Source organism: Spizellomyces punctatus (genome assembly GCF_000182565.1).
Source record: "Spizellomyces punctatus DAOM BR117 chromosome Unknown supercont1.10, whole genome shotgun sequence".
Lineage (NCBI taxonomy): Eukaryota > Fungi > Chytridiomycota > Chytridiomycetes > Spizellomycetales > Spizellomycetaceae > Spizellomyces > Spizellomyces punctatus.
This window is the reverse complement of record NW_015971546.1, coordinates 228620-245116: the sequence shown is the minus strand read 5'-3', so window position 1 is coordinate 245116 and position 16497 is coordinate 228620. Positions and strand designations below refer to the sequence as shown.

Here is a 16497-nt window from a genome sequence, read left to right as displayed (position 1 = left end):
ATCTCTTACCCGGAACGTTTCCTACCTGATTCTCTCATACGCTGGCAAACTGTTTCTACCACCCAATATCGTCCTATACACATCATTGCCGCTCCTTCATCGCCATAGAATTTGAGATAAGGGGCATTGTTTGCATGCAGCTACTTGTTAGTTGCGATGCGCCCATTACTGATCCCTGGGATCATCCAACTTTGATCTTTCATTGAAGAAATCAACTGACCGACACAATCATGATAGCATCTTATCTTTGGACGAGCGGTATTTTGGATGAGATCTTCCGCCCAAGGGAAAAACTCCGATGATTGTCAACCTATGTATCGACATTGGGAGGATAGCATTTGGGAAGCTGGCTGGAACAACTGGTTTTCGATAATCAATCAGTTGTAATCAAGTTTGTCAATGGTTTACGTTGCTGACTTTGGTCAGAGCAACATGCGTTAAGCAGAGTATCATATCTACAGTATACCCGTATAGGTCACTTTATTTCCGCAAATATCGGCTGTGACAATCAGTTGACAATCAGTTGATTGGTATTAACTACTATTCGCGGTATCTCTCGGAAGCTGGGGATCCGTATGAGGTTTTGGGGGTTATAACGATTGTGAATGCATTGATGAAGTTTGGCATACTTGATGTTGGACCTTGGAGAAAAGACGGTGTGGGCAATGATTGAGCAGGGAGAGCTCGGTGTCCCTCTTGGAGTTTTACCACCAGGGCGTTTTATCCATTCTATCCAGAAGCTGCTCAACTAAATAACAAACATTCTACAAGCACCATTGCAACCCGCCCCATATTTTGATTTCAACCTCTCAGAGTTTTGCCATTTCCCTTTTATCCATATCTCTTAAAACTCGTCTCAAAATCTTTCCAGAGGGCGATTTTGGAATTGCGGGAATGAAGCGAACACCCCCACGGAGTTTCTTTTGTGTGTTGTCAAATCAGTATTATCGATACATGTATATTGTTGCAGTAAGGTGACATACCTTGTGTCCCGAGACCTTCCCATCCACGAATTCTCGAATCTCAGTTTCGCTCACGCAACTCTCAGGTCTCAGGACAATATATGCTCGGGGAACTTCTCCGGCACGTGCGTCATTTCGTGGAATGACTGCAGCGTCGAGGACCATGGGATGTGTTAGGAGGATTCCTTCGAGTTCCGCCGGAGGTACTTGAAAGCCTTTGTATTTGATCAACTCTTTCAGTCGGTCGACGATGTAGAAATAACCTTCTGTGTCGGCGCGCGCAATGTCGCCTATACATGAAGCCCACTGGATCGTTAGAAACACGTGTTTCGAGTATAAACAAAGAGTTGGATCGTTACCTGTGTGCAACCATCCCTCGCTATCAATAGTATTTCTGGTGGCTTCTGCATTGTTGAGGTAGCCTTTCATGATATTTGGGCCTCGAAGGCACATTTCGCCTTCCTCCCCAATTGGCACAGTCTGTCCGGTTTCGACATGTATAATCTTGGCCTAAATGTTGCCAGTCCGTGAAGGCCGAAACAATCTTACAATCAAATTATCAAACGCACCTCCATGTTCGGGTACAGAATGCCGATTGATCCTGACTTTATCTTGTGATTGGGATTTGAGTGAGAGCTTGGTCCGGATTCTAAAGAGACAGTAAGTACTCCATCGGTACAGCAATACTCTGCTAAACCCATGTAGCATACCTGTCATGCCAAACCCTTGTTTTATTGGCAACCCAAATCTTTCGCTTACTGCGTCTTCAATGTCTTTACTGAGAGGTGCCGCTGCGGAGTGCATTGCTTTGATGGACGAAAGGTCATACTGTTTGGCTAGTGGGTTCTTGAGAAGGAAGGAACGGTTAATCGCGGTAGTATGCAAGCCCAGCCATTTGATGTTCTTACGTTCAATATCTGGACGACGATTGGAGGCGCAACTTGCAATCCTTGCACTTTATACTTTTGCACCATCTCGAGAAAGGCTTTGAACTCAAATTTTTCCATGATAACGAGCGTACAGCGTTGGTACAACGCAACGGCCATGATCGACACGAGTCCGTAAACATGATAGAATGGTAGGATGGCGGACCACACCCGACATTGGGTGTAATCCGTGACTTTTACCGCCGCGTTCTGGGCAACGTTTGCTGTTATGTTTCTGTGAGTTAGTATCACTCCTTTTGATCTCCCAGTTGTACCAGAGCTGTAGCAGAGGAAGGCAGGATGTTGTGCCAATTCGTCTAGAGTAAAGACAATCTTGGGAGGTTCGAGATCCACCATGAGATCTCGTATGTGAGGTGCATCACTTGATGCTCGAGAGCCCATGACTGCTATCCGGCTTGTACTGATACCGGCAGATAACGCGGATTCCCGAGCGACATTTAACGCGGAGGGAACGGTGAGGATGGCGACTGCGTTGGCATCCCGTAGTTGGTATACGAGTTCTTTGGATCTGCCGACAATCCCCGTTAGCACAACTTGAGCTTTAGATGTAGCAAGTAGCACTTACGTGTAGGCAGCATTGGCAGTGGTGACTGTTGCGCCGAGTCGAACAATGGCGTAAACGGAAATGACAAAATCAATGGTATTTGGGGCTAAGGGCCAAAATTTGAAAATATATCAGGTCTTTTCATCATAAGCCTCATCCTTCTTTTTTTAATCGTTACCGTAGATCGCGACGACATTGCCCTTTTTGATGCCCCAATGGGCGCTCAAGCCGGCAGCAAGACGATTTATGCGAGCATGAAGCTCTGAATAGCTCACTTGTTCATCCGTCGCAGCATCGATGAGAGCTGGTACATTGGATGAACACCTTGAAAGTTGGCCAAAAATAAAACTATATAAATCGGTGCAAGGAATTTGGATGGGGGGATATGAGCTTTGGAATTCCGACAAGCTCGTCCTCGTCGTCGTTGTTGTTGTGTTGGGCGACATCTTTAATCAACAAAAAGATCATTAAAACCAAGTTCTTATTAAATATCTTTAATGGTAAAAGTGTGAAGCCGCGCTATTCGATGGTTTCACTCAACTTGTTTAATAATAAAAGACAATTTTTTTATTTGCTTTCTTGGACTTGTTTTTGTGCCGCTTTGGCACACACGAACTGGGATTCTATGGCTGGTGACATTGTCGTTGGTTTTTGCATGATTGCCCATTGTTCATCGCTCCCAGCAAGTCATCATGTCGTCTTCAGACGATGATGCTGCACGACAGTTTTACCTTGACAACTACCTCCTCGTGAACCTCTCGTTCCTTGTTCTCGCCCCAATACACCTCATTGTCATTTCACTCGTCTTTTACCGGTCCTATGTTCTCGTCTTCAAGGAGAAAAAAGCACTGTCACTATCACAGAGAATACCAGTGTATATTGTAATAGGAGAGTTTCTCATGTTGACAAGCTTTGGAACGACAGCATTGTATCAAATTATCAAACAGCGACTGTTTACGGGAACAACTTGTCGAGCCATGGGTGCTTTTACGGGCTACTTTGCTGCGGTCGAGTACCTTCTGTCCTCGTTTCTCTCTGCCTTTACCTATGCTCGTGTGTGTCGGCAGTGGGAAGTGAGCTGGGGAAAGTACGACTGGGGCCTCCTCATTCCAGCGAATGGAATATGCCTCACTCTCCTTGTTATTTGCTGGGAGACGAATTGGTTCGGTCCCTTGGGAGAGTTTTCGTACGTGTCTTGCCCTTACGATCATGTTATGGAAAGAGGGACTTTGGCTGATCTTTTATAAAGCTGTTTTATTGACACGACCCAAGGTGAACACTCTCGAAATATCGCAATTGCGGCAGTCACCCTGCTGCTATGCAGTATAGCTTCGGTCGTGGCGTTTTCAACGCCTGTCCTGGTCAAAATTTGGAGAACAAGTCGTGATCTGGAACGGGTGCTTGCAATTACTGTTCAGGGTGGGAAGCTTGTTTTCGCTCATTCTGATGTCAATAAAGCGGCCAGTAAAATCACAGTCTATGTATTGGTCTACTCTGTCAAGGTGAGTTCAAGTGCTCCCCCAAGATGACTGCGAATCCTTTGCAGAAACTAAATACTTTTGCCTGTCCTTGCTATGAATTAGTGGATTAGTGGGGTGCCACTATATACCCCGCTGCTTGGACAAGGACCTGCACGAGTACCTCCTATTTATTACGTATTCCCATACATCTTTTTCCACATTGGGGGGATCATCAACGGAATTGTGTATTTGCTCTACGAAGACTTTATCCCAGAGTTTATCGCTCGACCACTAGCTCGAAGACGAGCTCGCCGACAGTTGCAACAGACAATGGCTGCAGGGTGGGATGTCGGAGATATGCTGGGGGTGATGACCGGTTTGGAGGAGAGAAGAGACGAGTATGTCTCGGTGAGTGTTCCTGTATGGAACGGCACGAGTGGAATGAAGGGCCGAACCAGTGGGGCAAGTCAAGGCAATGCCAACATTCCATGCACTCTCGCGGGCGTTTCCCGGAGTTGGTCCGCCCCCGCATACATAGACCCAGAAGCAGATGAAAAGTTTGATACTCGGGACGAAAGAATTGACTTAAAGACGATGCTTATAGAAGAACAAGACGAACAGATAGATCTGATAACCATGTTGGCTGGTGAACGACAAGAGTTGGAGGATTGGGAGGCCGAAAATGCATCACAAGTGCCTCTGAAGGATCCTACAGATGAGTTGACGCTATTGACTCAGGAGGCATCCCCGACAGATGAGGTGGAAGGGCAGACTTCCAACTCTGCGGATACCAGCAAAAAGAATTAATTTCGTAGTCACTTTTATGTGTTTATGTTTCTTGCATAGTTGTTTACATAGTGTATTGTATATAGAATCATTCTCGTATCATTATTTGATATTTCACACAAAGAAATAGAATTCATCTACTTGGAAGCGTATAAACAAAATCCTTGGATGATGGGTCATTTGCAGGGTCAGATCGCCGAGGGATCGAGTTGTTGTCTGGTGACGTCACAAGGGACGAGGACTCTTAAAAAGCGAAAAGTCTTAATCTCCATTTCTCTTCGTCCAAACCATACACACACACCTACAAAACGACGACGACTCAAGATACCTTTACAATGGCTTCTGATCCATCAAATCCCACACCAAAGCCTACAGATACCTGGGCAGCCCATGCCAAAAAAGCCCTAGAGACCTCTCCTGATGCCAAACACGCAGGAACAGAAACCGCCGCACATTACGCAAACGAAGGAAAAGAAGAGTCCATCGAAGCCATGAACGCAGCCCGGGAGACTTCTGACCGAATCAGACGTGAAACTCGCGAACTCTATCAATCCGCAACCGAAACAATCTCCAAGGCTGCTTCCTACATTATTCAAGCAGCAGATGCAGCTGCCCGAGAATCAGGCGAACATCCTTCACACGAGGCATTGGAAAAGCGTGATGAACTTGCTGCCGAGTTACGGAGAGAACAGCAGAGACAGCTCGCTGATGAGACAATGGCGAGACAAGAGGCCATGAAACCCGTTGTAGAATTCTTCAATCAAGGAAAGGATCCTGAGATTGAAAGGGCAGAGGAGGAAAAGGCACTGCTAGAGGGGAAATCAGCAGATGATGTGATTTAGTTCGAAAGCAAACTTTTTTGGGGGGGACTGTATAGTGGTAGTTTTGCTTTTTGGATTGTACATTCCGGTCTATTGAAATGTCTACCACGCTTTTGCTGTATCTGTATCTTTTTGAACAAAAAACACAGTATAACCGATACGAAGAGCACAATTTGTTCTATTTACGTTACAGACATGCGTAGAAACTTATTGCCTGAAAATCTCTACAGCTTGAGACGACATATCGACATAACGACTTCAATTCTGATGACGTAACCGATACGACGGATGACTCAACTCGTCGCTCCTCTGATCGGTTCTATCCTGCAAGCAAATGAACACCTCTCCATCGCTGACAACCCTACTAGCATAACAATGCCCCTTCTCGCCCGTTCTACTCGTATCAGCCTTCCACTACTTACACGTCTGCCTATCAGACGCCTAGCCACTCCCGCAGATCTGACAGGAAAGACAGGCCCGCGTCAGTCCACGACACCGCCCATTCCACCCGACCAGGAAAAACCTCTTGTAGACGAGACGTGGGTCTATTCAAAGGAACGTGATCCAATGGCAAACATGTCGGAAGAAGAAAAGGAAGCCATTCGAAAACATATCAGACAAGAAAGTGCGCGAATGTTTTCGATTTCCTACGGAATTATTGGAGGTGGCATGTTAATTGCGGTGGGTGCAGACTGTATCTTTTCGTGGCATTTTCGCGCTTACTGACTCTTATCATTGACTTTGTTTCGCACGTCAAGGGACTGGCGGTGTGGTATAACCTTAGTCCTGGCGAGCGTCGACGTTGAAAAGACAGCAATGCGCGAGATGTATAGTAGTTCCTGTTACCCCTTTGTATATATGAAGTATTATTGAAAATGAAGATGGAGAATGCATCTGCAGAAAAATATAACTTGCGAACACATTCTATGTTGGTGTCACATCCCGCGCATAATGGTGACTCGCAGTTCATTCTCACGAGACAATCCTGGTATCAATGAGGCTGGCGAGTTCCAATGTTATGATCTCTTGATGTTGCGCCCCCTCCAAGATGTACCAATCATCTGGAGGTAAGTCGAACTTCCCTAGCATGCCTTCCGCAACCTCTTCGTCCTCTTCATTACTCGTGGTTGCTGGTCGGAAAGAATTTTTCAACTTGAGTGTAACAAGTGATCGCCGAGGGTCAACGGAAAGGACTAATCCCTCCTACAACAAACATCAGAGCAACATCCGTTAGTATGTATTAGAGAAATGCTCAATATCAGCAAGGCGATCACCTTAAAGTCGGATATCACCGGGCAATATGTATCTGACATCTCTAAAATCTTGTAGGCAATTGTCTGCCCACTTACTGGGCTTCCGATCAGAGCAGGCATGGCAGCGTAGTTCTTCTTTGGTCCTTTCTCAACTGCAGCTGCTGATACCGACGTAGGGCGTGCTGATCCGTTCACCTCTTCGCCATCTGTTGTTGTTTGTCCCTCCATGGAATACCTTGAACGATTTCGACGTCTTTTCCCCTTGTTCTTCTGGTCATCCTCAAGATAGACTTGTGTATAGATGACACGCGATCGACCGATTGAAGTATGACTAGGCTAAAGCAATTGTAGGTTGAACCGTAGGTAAGAACAGTGTGAAGTGCCCAGAAAGAAATCCAGAGTGAAATATACCTCTGATGCCTCGGTAACTGCATTGTCCTCTCCATCCCCAAATCTCACATGGTTTCTACCTACATTCACTGAGTCTTGCGAAAGCGTTGCATTTTTCTTCCCAAGTGACACTAGCAGAGCAACATCAGACACCGTGCCTTCGAACGCTGCACTGGGATGATTCGACCACTCACCATCTTGCTCAGCCGCATGCTCTTCTTCATCGTCGGCATCTGCAAACCTCACATGAACTCTTTGGTGATTGATCAACTCCTCCATTTGACGCTTCTTTTTCTTCCCCAGCGATAATGGAGGAGCAATATCAGATATTGTGGCTCCCGCCGGTGACCGGGAGATGCGCTTGCCAACTTGTCCCGTTTCGCTGCTCTTCACAGACATTTGTGGTCGTCCTACCTTTACACCATCGTTAGCGCACAGCAGCTTTGCTCTTGGTGGGGGATAACGAACCTCTTTCTGCGAAGTCACTCCGTTCACGGTCAGCGTACGACTCTCCACACGTATCCCATTTTCCTTCGATCCCACTTTACTCTCTTTCAAATTCGCTTGTTTCGATGAATCTCCTTTCTGCTCCTTTTCTGAAGATTTCACTACGGACGGCTTCTTGGATGCCTCTTCAGACGACTCGTCCGAAGATTCTTCTGATTCCTCAGATGCCTCGTCCGATGACTCTTCTGAGGATTCTTTAGAAGATTCTTCCGACGACTCCTTCGACGACTCCTCAGATGACTCTCCACTGGAAGTCTCATCACTTGACGAATCAGAAGAACCATCATCCTCCGCTTCTACGGTATCTTTCGTGCCGACTTGAATTTTATCTACTTCAGATGCTACCTCAATCTTCTTGTTGCCAGACACGGTGTCATTGGTCACAGTCTTTGTTCTCTTGGATTTGGAATCCGAGCCTTCAGTTGATGAGAAGGAGACTCGCCGCTTCCGCTTGATCCGAACTGGTTTCCAGACATAAATCGACATGTGAGAATCTGTACGTCAAAATAAGCTGTTGTTCAAATTTCAATACCATCTATCCTAGGAGATGCAACAGAGCCCCCTTGGACACAGCTGACACTGCAGGCAGACGACCAAGATCAGTACGGTGATGTTGAGAACCAAAGGAGTCTAATATATTCTTACACAATCAAGTCGCCCTCTCTAACGATGCCCTTTGTCGTCGACGACCTCCCTAGTTCAAAGCCATCGACCTCCAACTTCAATTGCTCCGCCTTTGCGAGCTTCTTCAGATCAAAGTCATGCCAAAGCGAGGTAGCTAGATCGCTAATAAGGGTATGTCGATCTGTATATGAAACTTCATACCAGCAACGATTAGACGGTAGAGGAGGGGAAAATTGAAGTCGGACCCGCAGGCCACCTATTGACATTTTGTCAAGGCCGAGGGACAGAAACAACGTGGGAAGATGCAACTTGGGACGGAAGAGCTCTGGGAAGATGTTGGGCCACGTGACGAGGCTTACCTAATATTCGATCTTCATATAAACAAACGACAACTGGATGGCTGATGCAGTCAATTGGAGAGGATGTAGTATATAAAACATGAATGCATACATTGAGCATTTCGAAAATATGGCATGAATACATGAACGCAATAATCCAACTGGGGCCTGGATATATCATGGTGAAGCACAGCGGTGCGTCTGGATCTAATCAAGTAGCAAAGGTGTCAAAACATGAGAGCAGTTGACAGAGGTGGATATACACGTACTTTCTGCAGGATCGTTTTTCCTTCGGTTATACCTACGCAGCTGTCCTCGCCGCATGTTGGACATTGTTCGGTCCTCAACACATCCAGCAACAGTTGTTCTGCAGCCTGCAAGTATTCCATCACCTTCGCCATAGAGCATGAGATAGAATCGTCTCGCTACATGCATTACTCCACTATACTCTCACCTGTTCACATGCCCTCTCCCAACTGAGGGCGGCATCGTATTCGCGAAGAACTGCGAAAGACTCGATGGACGAGCGCTCTTCTTCTGGTATCATAGAGCCATTTTCTCCCCTAAATGGATATCCATAAACATGATGATCTGTGACAAGATAGGCAAGGAGGCGCGATCGTACCCCGGGCCTGAATCCTCAAACGCTTTCCCGTTTTCTGGTTCATGCGATTTTCGCTTCCGATTGGAGATCACTGTACGTTTTTCCAGGTATACATCCACTTTGTCTAACAAATCGTACAGTTCTATTCGAAGTTGGTGTGCCGGACCGTGGCTATCCGGGAGAGTCCACCGTGATTGTAGGGTTTGCTCAGAGACGGGATTGGGGAGAAGAGTGTTGAGGAATGCCAGGCACTTTGAGAGCGAGTAAGGTGTTTCGTAGATTGACTGCACAATGAGCTCCATGGAGGAAAAACGTAAATGTACATTCAGGTACGGAATAAAAGTGCACAACAGGTTAGCTTACTTGTCGCTTTAAACCAAGAAATGCTGAGACGAAAAGCTTCTCAGCAGCCCCCGAGCGTTCTCGCAAAGTTTCCGTTTGGTTCTCTCTGACGACCGTGACTTTTCGGCGTTTCTTTGACCAGTCTCGTTTTTCTGTACTATGGGGTTCCAGAGCTCGGTTGACCGTCGTGCGCCTCATTCCCTCCATGTCTTGCATAGTCTGCAGCAGGTGAACAAAATCTTGTCGCACCTGCTTGCACTTGGGGGATAGGGTCAAACAATAGCGGATCTCTGCAATACAGGCGGCTAGGTTTGTGGAGAATTCAGCGCTGAAAGCCGGAGAATAGGGTGCAAGCTTGCGGTGCAATCGGGAGTACAGGGCAGTGGTTGCACTTGGTTTGAATGTGGTCGCAGATGACACTCGTGCGGCACAATGTTCCAGAATCCATGTTGCGATTGGGGCCAGCGTCTGGTCGTCTGGAATGGTCGTTAGCGACGAGCTTGGCGACATGCGACTGACTGATATTCAATCTAAGTGGGGCTCAAATTCGGACGCGCACCAACGACCGCGATCGGTCTGCAAACTGATCTACACGCTGCAGAATAAGACCAAGTTTTAAGACGTGAGTTGACTTTCGTCTTGCTTTTTCTAACCAGTAACACTACAATGTAATCCTAAGAAAATATATACTATGACATAATGGCTTGCACCTACTTCAGATGGCCGTATTCGTAACCTTTTGCAGGTTGAATATTATTATCTGGTTTGATGATGCGCACCACTCTCAAGTGGGGGTTAAGCGACCCATGCTCATGTCTGTCCGATCGTTATTAGAACGATCTCCGGAGAAGTTTTCAAGGCAATATATCCAGCAATCTATTACGACCATAGTCAGCTCACCGGCTCCAGACTCCAAAATACAGTTGACTTTTGGTTCTTACGAGACCACATCATGCTTACTAAGCAGCCTCGTCCTTTTCTTCGGGCGATGCAAGTGTTGTTCACGATGACACACGAAATGGCCAACACCCCACAAGCGTCGGTGCACTCATCTCACCAAAGCATAGCACCGCTCACACCCCTGTCACCGCAAACCCCAACATCAGCGTCATCATCTGCATCTAGCACATCGTCTGCTGTGGGTCTGGAGACAGCGGATGCTACCCCAACAACAGCCAAGATAAAACCCAACTATGACAGACAAAGTCTGGAATATATTTGGCGAAGTTTGGTGGCGGGAGGTGTTGCAGGATGTGCGGCAAAGACAGCCGTAGCACCCCTGGATAGAGTGAAGATTCTGTTCCAAACCAATAACCCTCATTTCGAAAAGTATTCAGGTGTGCTGGCAGACGGATGGTTGTGCATTGGCAAGCGCGCGGGAGCTAATATGGCGTTTTAAACGGCAGGAACCTTTTTCGGTGTATTTAGAGCTGCAAGTGATATCAAGCGGGCTTACGGTGTGCGAGGGCTGTTTCAAGGGCATTCCGCAACATTACTCAGAATCTTTCCCTACGCTGCCATCAAGTTTATGGCCTACGAGCAAATAAAGCATAGAATCATGCCAACAAAAGAGAGTCAGTCAGCTTTTCGGAATATGATTGCTGGATCTTTGGCTGGTGAGTGTTCTGGTCGCCTGCCGCCTGCCTTTGTGTATGGGGACTATTCTCATTTCTAAGAACACTAGGTTGTACATCTGTATTCTTTTCCTACCCATTGGATCTTATAAGAGTACGGCTGGCATTCGAAGTGCGGGCACACCATCACCCGATAAAACTAAGTGATGTGGTTCGCATGATCTATACGGAACCGAGTCCCTTTGTCCACAATCCTCGGCCAACGCTGCGACCACTAGTTGGTGTTATGAATTTTTACCGCGGATTCATGCCAACGCTGTATGGAATTATTCCCTATGCTGGGTATGTGGAATACCAAGTCTTTTGTGTATCGCTGGTAATTTGACTCACACGTTGACTTGTCCCACCTGTGCAGAGTCAGCTTCTTGGTGTACGAACGGCTAAAGACCTTCGCCAAAACAACACTTGGAAAATACACCCTCACTTCACATCCAAAATACCCTAATAAAGCAGAATTGACATGGTGGGCGTACCTGACATGCGGGGCAGTGTCAGGGGCCATCGCCCAAACGTCTGCCTACCCGTTTGAAGTAATTCGCCGTAACATGCAAGTCGCGGGGGTGGTTCGAGACGGAAACGAGTTGCGGCGCACTACAGCACAAACCGCTCTGGATATCGCGCGACGAAGGGGCTGGAGAGGATTCTTTGTAGGATTGAGCATAGGTTACATGAAGGTGATGCCCATGAGTGCAGTTAGCTTCTTCGTTTATGAGTGGATGAAAAGTTGGTTGGGGATTGACTAGGCCTACAGATAGAGGACATATAGAGATTTTCGCTACCTGAGTCACTGGAGGCATTCTCCGCGTGAATATATACTTGATGAGAAAAGATTGCCTCTTGCGGTTCATCATGTCATGCTGAGCATGTGCGAACATTGTAGTGGCATCTGTGGATCAATCATCACCACATTTAGAGGCGCCCGCTCATGAGAATTAAAGGAACCATGGACGACTTTTAGCGCTAAATGCGGCCTATAGGGAAGATTGCAGGTACATTACTAAACACATATTTACATATCCGCATCAGCATCGATTGTTTGTTCGCGTAAGGAGACAGAGTGTCCGACAACAAATTGTTGTCTGATATCCTGGCAATGGATATGATTGTCAGCAAACAGTGCTTGTGAACACGAGACGGAACTCTGTTACTGGTGTGCGGACCTGAGATCTTGATTGCCGTATCACGATAGGCTCGGCATATACGTGTCCCCGCTGGTAATGACCACCTCGTACATTTTGTCCGTGCTGATGAAAGCGTATGTTCAGACCGCGTGCCCGAAGGTACCTAAATCTTCGTTTAGGTACTTCAATCGGTCAAGTTAATAAAATACTCCCAAAGTAAATTACTTGGCTGGTTGGAAAACTGTTTGGGAACTGGATAGAGATGCCCGGACTCTTTCGTATCCGGGTCCGAGCTGTAATGGTAAGTCTCGGATGTTGAATGCCTGTAATGACCAGCAAGATTTAGACGACAGTTATGATTTTGAACTTCAGGTAGTGCCGTCAACCAACCTTGCCCCCATATGATCGTTGCCCCCGGGGAGCTTGACGATTGATCCGGTTCAGTGTTGACCTAATGAGCGGTTTGTCGTCAGTATTGTATGCTATGCAAATTGTGCACGGAGCGTTACACATACATTTCGTTGAAGCGAACGCCTTGTCTTTGTACGGCTTTTTGTGCAATGATCGGCTACAGAAAGGTGGTTACGGTTGAGGACCTCAATGATTTCGACACGGGAGCAAAGCGATAAGTACCCGTGTATCACGAGTCTCTGCTTCAACATTGAAATTCGGATATCCAGATGTCGGGTTCAAATCCAAAACGATATCCCTAAGGAATATCGGCTTCATGTCCCGGTTTGCGTGGAAATCTGTATTGCGAAAACGACATTTAGAGGCCTTCTCTTGCGAGGAACATTGGAGAGTACTTTGAACCTTTCAATAACTTTATCTGCTCGGACGGAATGAAATGCAGAACTTTTCCTTTTGGCTGATTACGGGCCGCAAGCATCTCTGCTCGCATCTCTTCTTCGAGTAGGTATGCCTCCTCGTCTTCATCTGACCAACTGTATTCCTCCGTATCTTCGCCTGGCCCAAAGCTCGCTTGTTGGCCCTTGGGACCTGTGCGCATCCGAGTTGGACCTTGGCCACGGGGTACTATATCGATAGTCTATATTAGCATCGAGCCATTACTAGCAGTGATTATGAACCTACGCAATGCTTTCCCGCGAGGGAAGAAGTCATGTAAATTAAGGAAGATAGCTTTACTCTCTGCGTTTTTTTTGGCGTTCCAGGTAGTGTTAACTCGCTGATAGATTGCCCAACACTTGTTCGCAAATACCTTCTGTAGCGGATTCATCTATCGGTCGGTATCCCAGCTTTAGCATGTAATTCGTGATTGGCACCCCCTACAGAAGGAAGATACAAGTTCTCAGCGTTCTGCGGCAATACGATGCAAAATCCGAACACATACAGATCGAATCATATTGTATAGAGTGTCCGCATCTTTCTTCGAAGCCATTGCGGTCAAAATATCTCGCGGGTGGAAGTTGGTATTTACAATGAGCCGCAGAATCTGTCGCGACGCTATTTCATGCTTTGGTTGCATATGCAGGAACAGTAAATGAGCCTCGATACTGATGTTGCTGTCGTAGAAGAAGCAGCTACCTACATTTTTCATGTTCTCGGCTAATTGCGCGGTATCTACACTTTTGTATTGCTCCAAAAGGGTGTCCAGAAACGTTGGAAGGATGAGACCGTGTGAGATGAGGTTGCGTAGTTCGGGAATCGTGATTTCTGTCGTCTGTCTTTAGACCAGTGCAGAGAAAGGACGGCTTGGAACTTCACTCACTCTTTTGTGCACCGCCCTGCTCCATTTCCTCCGTAATTTGCGACACGAGTTGAGCGTCTTCAGTAGTGAGCTGCTCCATGGGAAATTGCTGTTGCATGAAATTCGTTAGCTCCTGAAATGCATTACTCCTCGAGTGACTGATAGACCTTATCTGTTGCCACCGCGTCTTCTCGTAGTGACTTCATGGAGCGGCGTTGCCTACAGAGAACGTTGAAGAAGAGAAATAATGCTTCCGAAAAGTTGAAGATCTTTACCAGTAACTTGGCAGGTCCTCTTCCTTTGTGTGCGCTTTGATACCAAAGAACTACGAAAGGAGCTGTTAGACCGTATGACACATATATCCACCAATGCACAACTTACCAATAGCCTATTTTGGCAAACACAGTACATGTCATCAACAGCATCAACAAATATCGAAGTGACTGGTGCAGGGACGTTGATCTGGAAAAGTAGATCCCCTCGACGTACGGACCATAGGCGACATGTGGAATCTACGCAGCCTGTTATAAGAATGCTGCAAGATAGGTGAACGCTTCATGACAGTATCCTTTTCCTGTGAGTGTGTGCAAAATACCTTGAGCTGTTGTTGAACCGTGCAGCTAATACAGGACCCTCATGCCGGAAAGTAAACAAGAGGTCGGCGTGAAAACCGAGGGGAATTGGAAGCTTGAATGGAAACTTTAAGACAAGCGCTCCCAGCGGCCGATTGCTTATGTTTGATTCTTACATCGCCAATTTTCAACCCAGTGAAATCTTTCGTGCCAATCTGGACATTATAAGACTCATCGTCTACTCTAATTGGGTCTTCCATTTTCTGCGCAACTCGGTTTGACTCCTATCATATATTGAGGAATAAGATACGGAGAAATCCATCTTACAGTTGAACACTTGGCCGACCTGTAGCTCTTGTTGCACGCTGTTGTAATCTTTCGCATACGACGTCATGTTCCATAGTTTACAGGTATTGTCAGTTGCGCCTGAAGCTAGTAGCCGGTTGTTCGGAGAGACTCTAACACAGAGAATGGACCCTTGCGGCACAATGTGAGATTTTGTTGCCTCGCTCTTGTTCACCCATCTATTCATTACCGGTATGATTTCGATCTACATCGGCCCATGCCATCAAATTCATCTCCGCACCGTCTTGCACCCTGAAAATAAAGGTGAGATCTCCGATATCTTCATGGTATGCTATCATTGCACTCTCACCAATCTGGGTCTGGTTTTACGTCGTCAATGATTAGCTTACTGAGTGTATCCCAAGTGCTGATATGGCCATCACTTCGACCACAGACAATGCGGTCAGCGTGGCCGTAATTGAAGTCGAAGCATCGAACTGCTGCGGGATGTCGGATGTATGATCCGACTAGCGTACCTGGACAGCAGCATTGGTACAATTTGACAACATTGGTTAAGCATTGGCACCGTAGATGCAAGTCGTACCAGTCTTCCATTGCCAGATTTGAATTCTGCCATCATCCGACGCTGACAGAAGTCTGCTGTCGTCTTCTGTGAAGGCGATCTGATAGACCACGCCGCTGTGGGCTTCGATGACCCTAAATATGAGATGAGCTGAGCGAATCGAGGTTTCTAAAGCGTAGTATGAATCATGAAATCTCCCCTACCCACTTTTCTGCTCGTAAACTTTTGAGATTCCATACAACGATACGTTTGTCTTCCCCGCATGTGGCGAGCAGCGTTCCGGCAATGTTGAATTTGCAATCTCGTATATTTTCTAAGTGAAGTTCAGTACACTCTTCCCTGCTTCACAATGGATTGTGTGGGGTCATCACAGTCCTACCTCGGTGAACACTTCCTGTAGTCCTACCGAACTGGATTATACCATCTGGTAAACGACCATGACCATCCTTTCCTGACCATCGCGGTACAACCTACCTTGTGTACGATCGACAGTGAGTCCAGGGACCATACATAGACAACCTTTCCCGTACATGTAGCAATTAGATTTGCATGCAGGCATACGTCGAAGTTCGTTATGGGGACATCAACAGCTAAGGAGCGTTTTAAAGTCGTCGTGACAATCATGCGGCGGGCGATACGGATATTTGCTCCACCAAGGGAGGCATCAATGGCTAGAAGCACCGCATTGGAACAAAATGAGTGTTGCTGATATAGATTTGGAAATTTTGCCGTTCTTCAGTAAATACCTCGCAGCCCTTTCGTCGACCCAGGCTCATTACGAGAGGTGTGTTCAGGTACTTGTCTAGAGGTTGGTCGGGTGGTAGAAGGTCGTAGGATGCCAAGTTTGGGCTCGGGAAAGGCACTGCGTGATGGACGGACCACTGACTGGCGAATATCTCCAAACATGGTGGTGCGAATCGATATTTCAGCTCGGTGAAGGTCCTCAAGGCAAGTTGCTGCATATTGCTGACATAATCCACGTCGTGTCGCAAACCCGATCAGCTTGTCTCGCACCA

General features: G+C 46.8%; 8 protein-coding genes across 8 annotated transcripts; 4 read left to right on the top strand and 4 right to left on the bottom strand.

Annotated features, from left to right (window-relative positions):
• Positions 1-501: 501 nt before the first annotated feature.
• On the bottom strand, positions 502-2982 carry SPPG_05802 (uncharacterized protein). The gene is made up of 8 exons (XM_016754011.1): positions 2632-2982; positions 2475-2559; positions 1871-2417; positions 1673-1808; positions 1532-1611; positions 1322-1472; positions 984-1252; positions 502-920 (listed from the first exon to the last, which is right to left on the bottom strand). The coding sequence occupies exons 1-8, from the start codon at positions 2897-2899 to the stop codon at positions 810-812; spliced, it is 1647 nt and encodes a 548-aa protein (XP_016606865.1). The 5' UTR covers positions 2900-2982; the 3' UTR covers positions 502-809.
• Positions 2983-3077: 95 nt separating this feature from the next.
• On the top strand, positions 3078-4860 carry SPPG_05801 (uncharacterized protein). The gene is made up of 3 exons (XM_016754010.1): positions 3078-3639; positions 3703-3955; positions 4037-4860. The coding sequence occupies exons 1-3, from the start codon at positions 3146-3148 to the stop codon at positions 4718-4720; spliced, it is 1431 nt and encodes a 476-aa protein (XP_016606864.1). The 5' UTR covers positions 3078-3145; the 3' UTR covers positions 4721-4860.
• Positions 4861-4966: 106 nt separating this feature from the next.
• On the top strand, positions 4967-5680 carry SPPG_05800 (uncharacterized protein). The gene has a single exon (XM_016754009.1). The coding sequence runs from the start codon at positions 5035-5037 to the stop codon at positions 5539-5541; it is 507 nt and encodes a 168-aa protein (XP_016606863.1). The 5' UTR covers positions 4967-5034; the 3' UTR covers positions 5542-5680.
• A 169-nt stretch (positions 5681-5849) lies between these two features.
• SPPG_05799 (uncharacterized protein) lies at positions 5850-6490 on the top strand. Its single transcript, XM_016754008.1, has 2 exons — positions 5850-6201; positions 6279-6490. Exons 1-2 carry the CDS (start codon positions 5896-5898, stop codon positions 6324-6326), a joined length of 354 nt encoding a protein of 117 aa, XP_016606862.1. The 5' UTR covers positions 5850-5895; the 3' UTR covers positions 6327-6490.
• SPPG_05798 (uncharacterized protein) lies at positions 6357-8574 on the bottom strand. Its single transcript, XM_016754007.1, has 7 exons — positions 8316-8574; positions 8203-8249; positions 7632-8131; positions 7358-7577; positions 7185-7294; positions 6795-7109; positions 6357-6723 (listed from the first exon to the last, which is right to left on the bottom strand). The coding sequence occupies exons 1-7, from the start codon at positions 8558-8560 to the stop codon at positions 6493-6495; spliced, it is 1668 nt and encodes a 555-aa protein (XP_016606861.1). The 5' UTR covers positions 8561-8574; the 3' UTR covers positions 6357-6492.
• Positions 8575-8707: 133 nt separating this feature from the next.
• SPPG_05797 (uncharacterized protein) lies at positions 8708-10522 on the bottom strand. Its single transcript, XM_016754006.1, has 6 exons — positions 10293-10522; positions 9600-10173; positions 9258-9532; positions 9087-9195; positions 8902-9024; positions 8708-8839 (listed from the first exon to the last, which is right to left on the bottom strand). Exons 2-6 carry the CDS (start codon positions 10086-10088, stop codon positions 8810-8812), a joined length of 1026 nt encoding a protein of 341 aa, XP_016606860.1. The 5' UTR covers positions 10089-10173; positions 10293-10522; the 3' UTR covers positions 8708-8809.
• SPPG_05796 (coenzyme A transporter) lies at positions 10521-12042 on the top strand. The gene is made up of 4 exons (XM_016754005.1): positions 10521-10915; positions 10985-11194; positions 11263-11494; positions 11568-12042. The coding sequence occupies exons 1-4, from the start codon at positions 10531-10533 to the stop codon at positions 11953-11955; spliced, it is 1215 nt and encodes a 404-aa protein (XP_016606859.1). The 5' UTR covers positions 10521-10530; the 3' UTR covers positions 11956-12042.
• A 6-nt stretch (positions 12043-12048) lies between these two features.
• On the bottom strand, positions 12049-16434 carry SPPG_05795 (uncharacterized protein). Its single transcript, XM_016754004.1, has 25 exons — positions 16228-16434; positions 15956-16152; positions 15861-15891; positions 15689-15794; positions 15503-15615; positions 15269-15434; positions 15149-15210; positions 14960-15090; positions 14790-14897; positions 14637-14728; positions 14423-14576; positions 14317-14366; positions 14209-14260; positions 14063-14150; positions 13883-14007; positions 13685-13807; positions 13553-13619; positions 13426-13482; positions 13147-13368; positions 12967-13082; positions 12849-12901; positions 12724-12784; positions 12559-12656; positions 12373-12496; positions 12049-12299 (listed from the first exon to the last, which is right to left on the bottom strand). The coding sequence occupies exons 1-25, from the start codon at positions 16385-16387 to the stop codon at positions 12222-12224; spliced, it is 2634 nt and encodes an 877-aa protein (XP_016606858.1). The 5' UTR covers positions 16388-16434; the 3' UTR covers positions 12049-12221.
• Between the last annotated feature and the right edge of the window lie 63 nt (positions 16435-16497).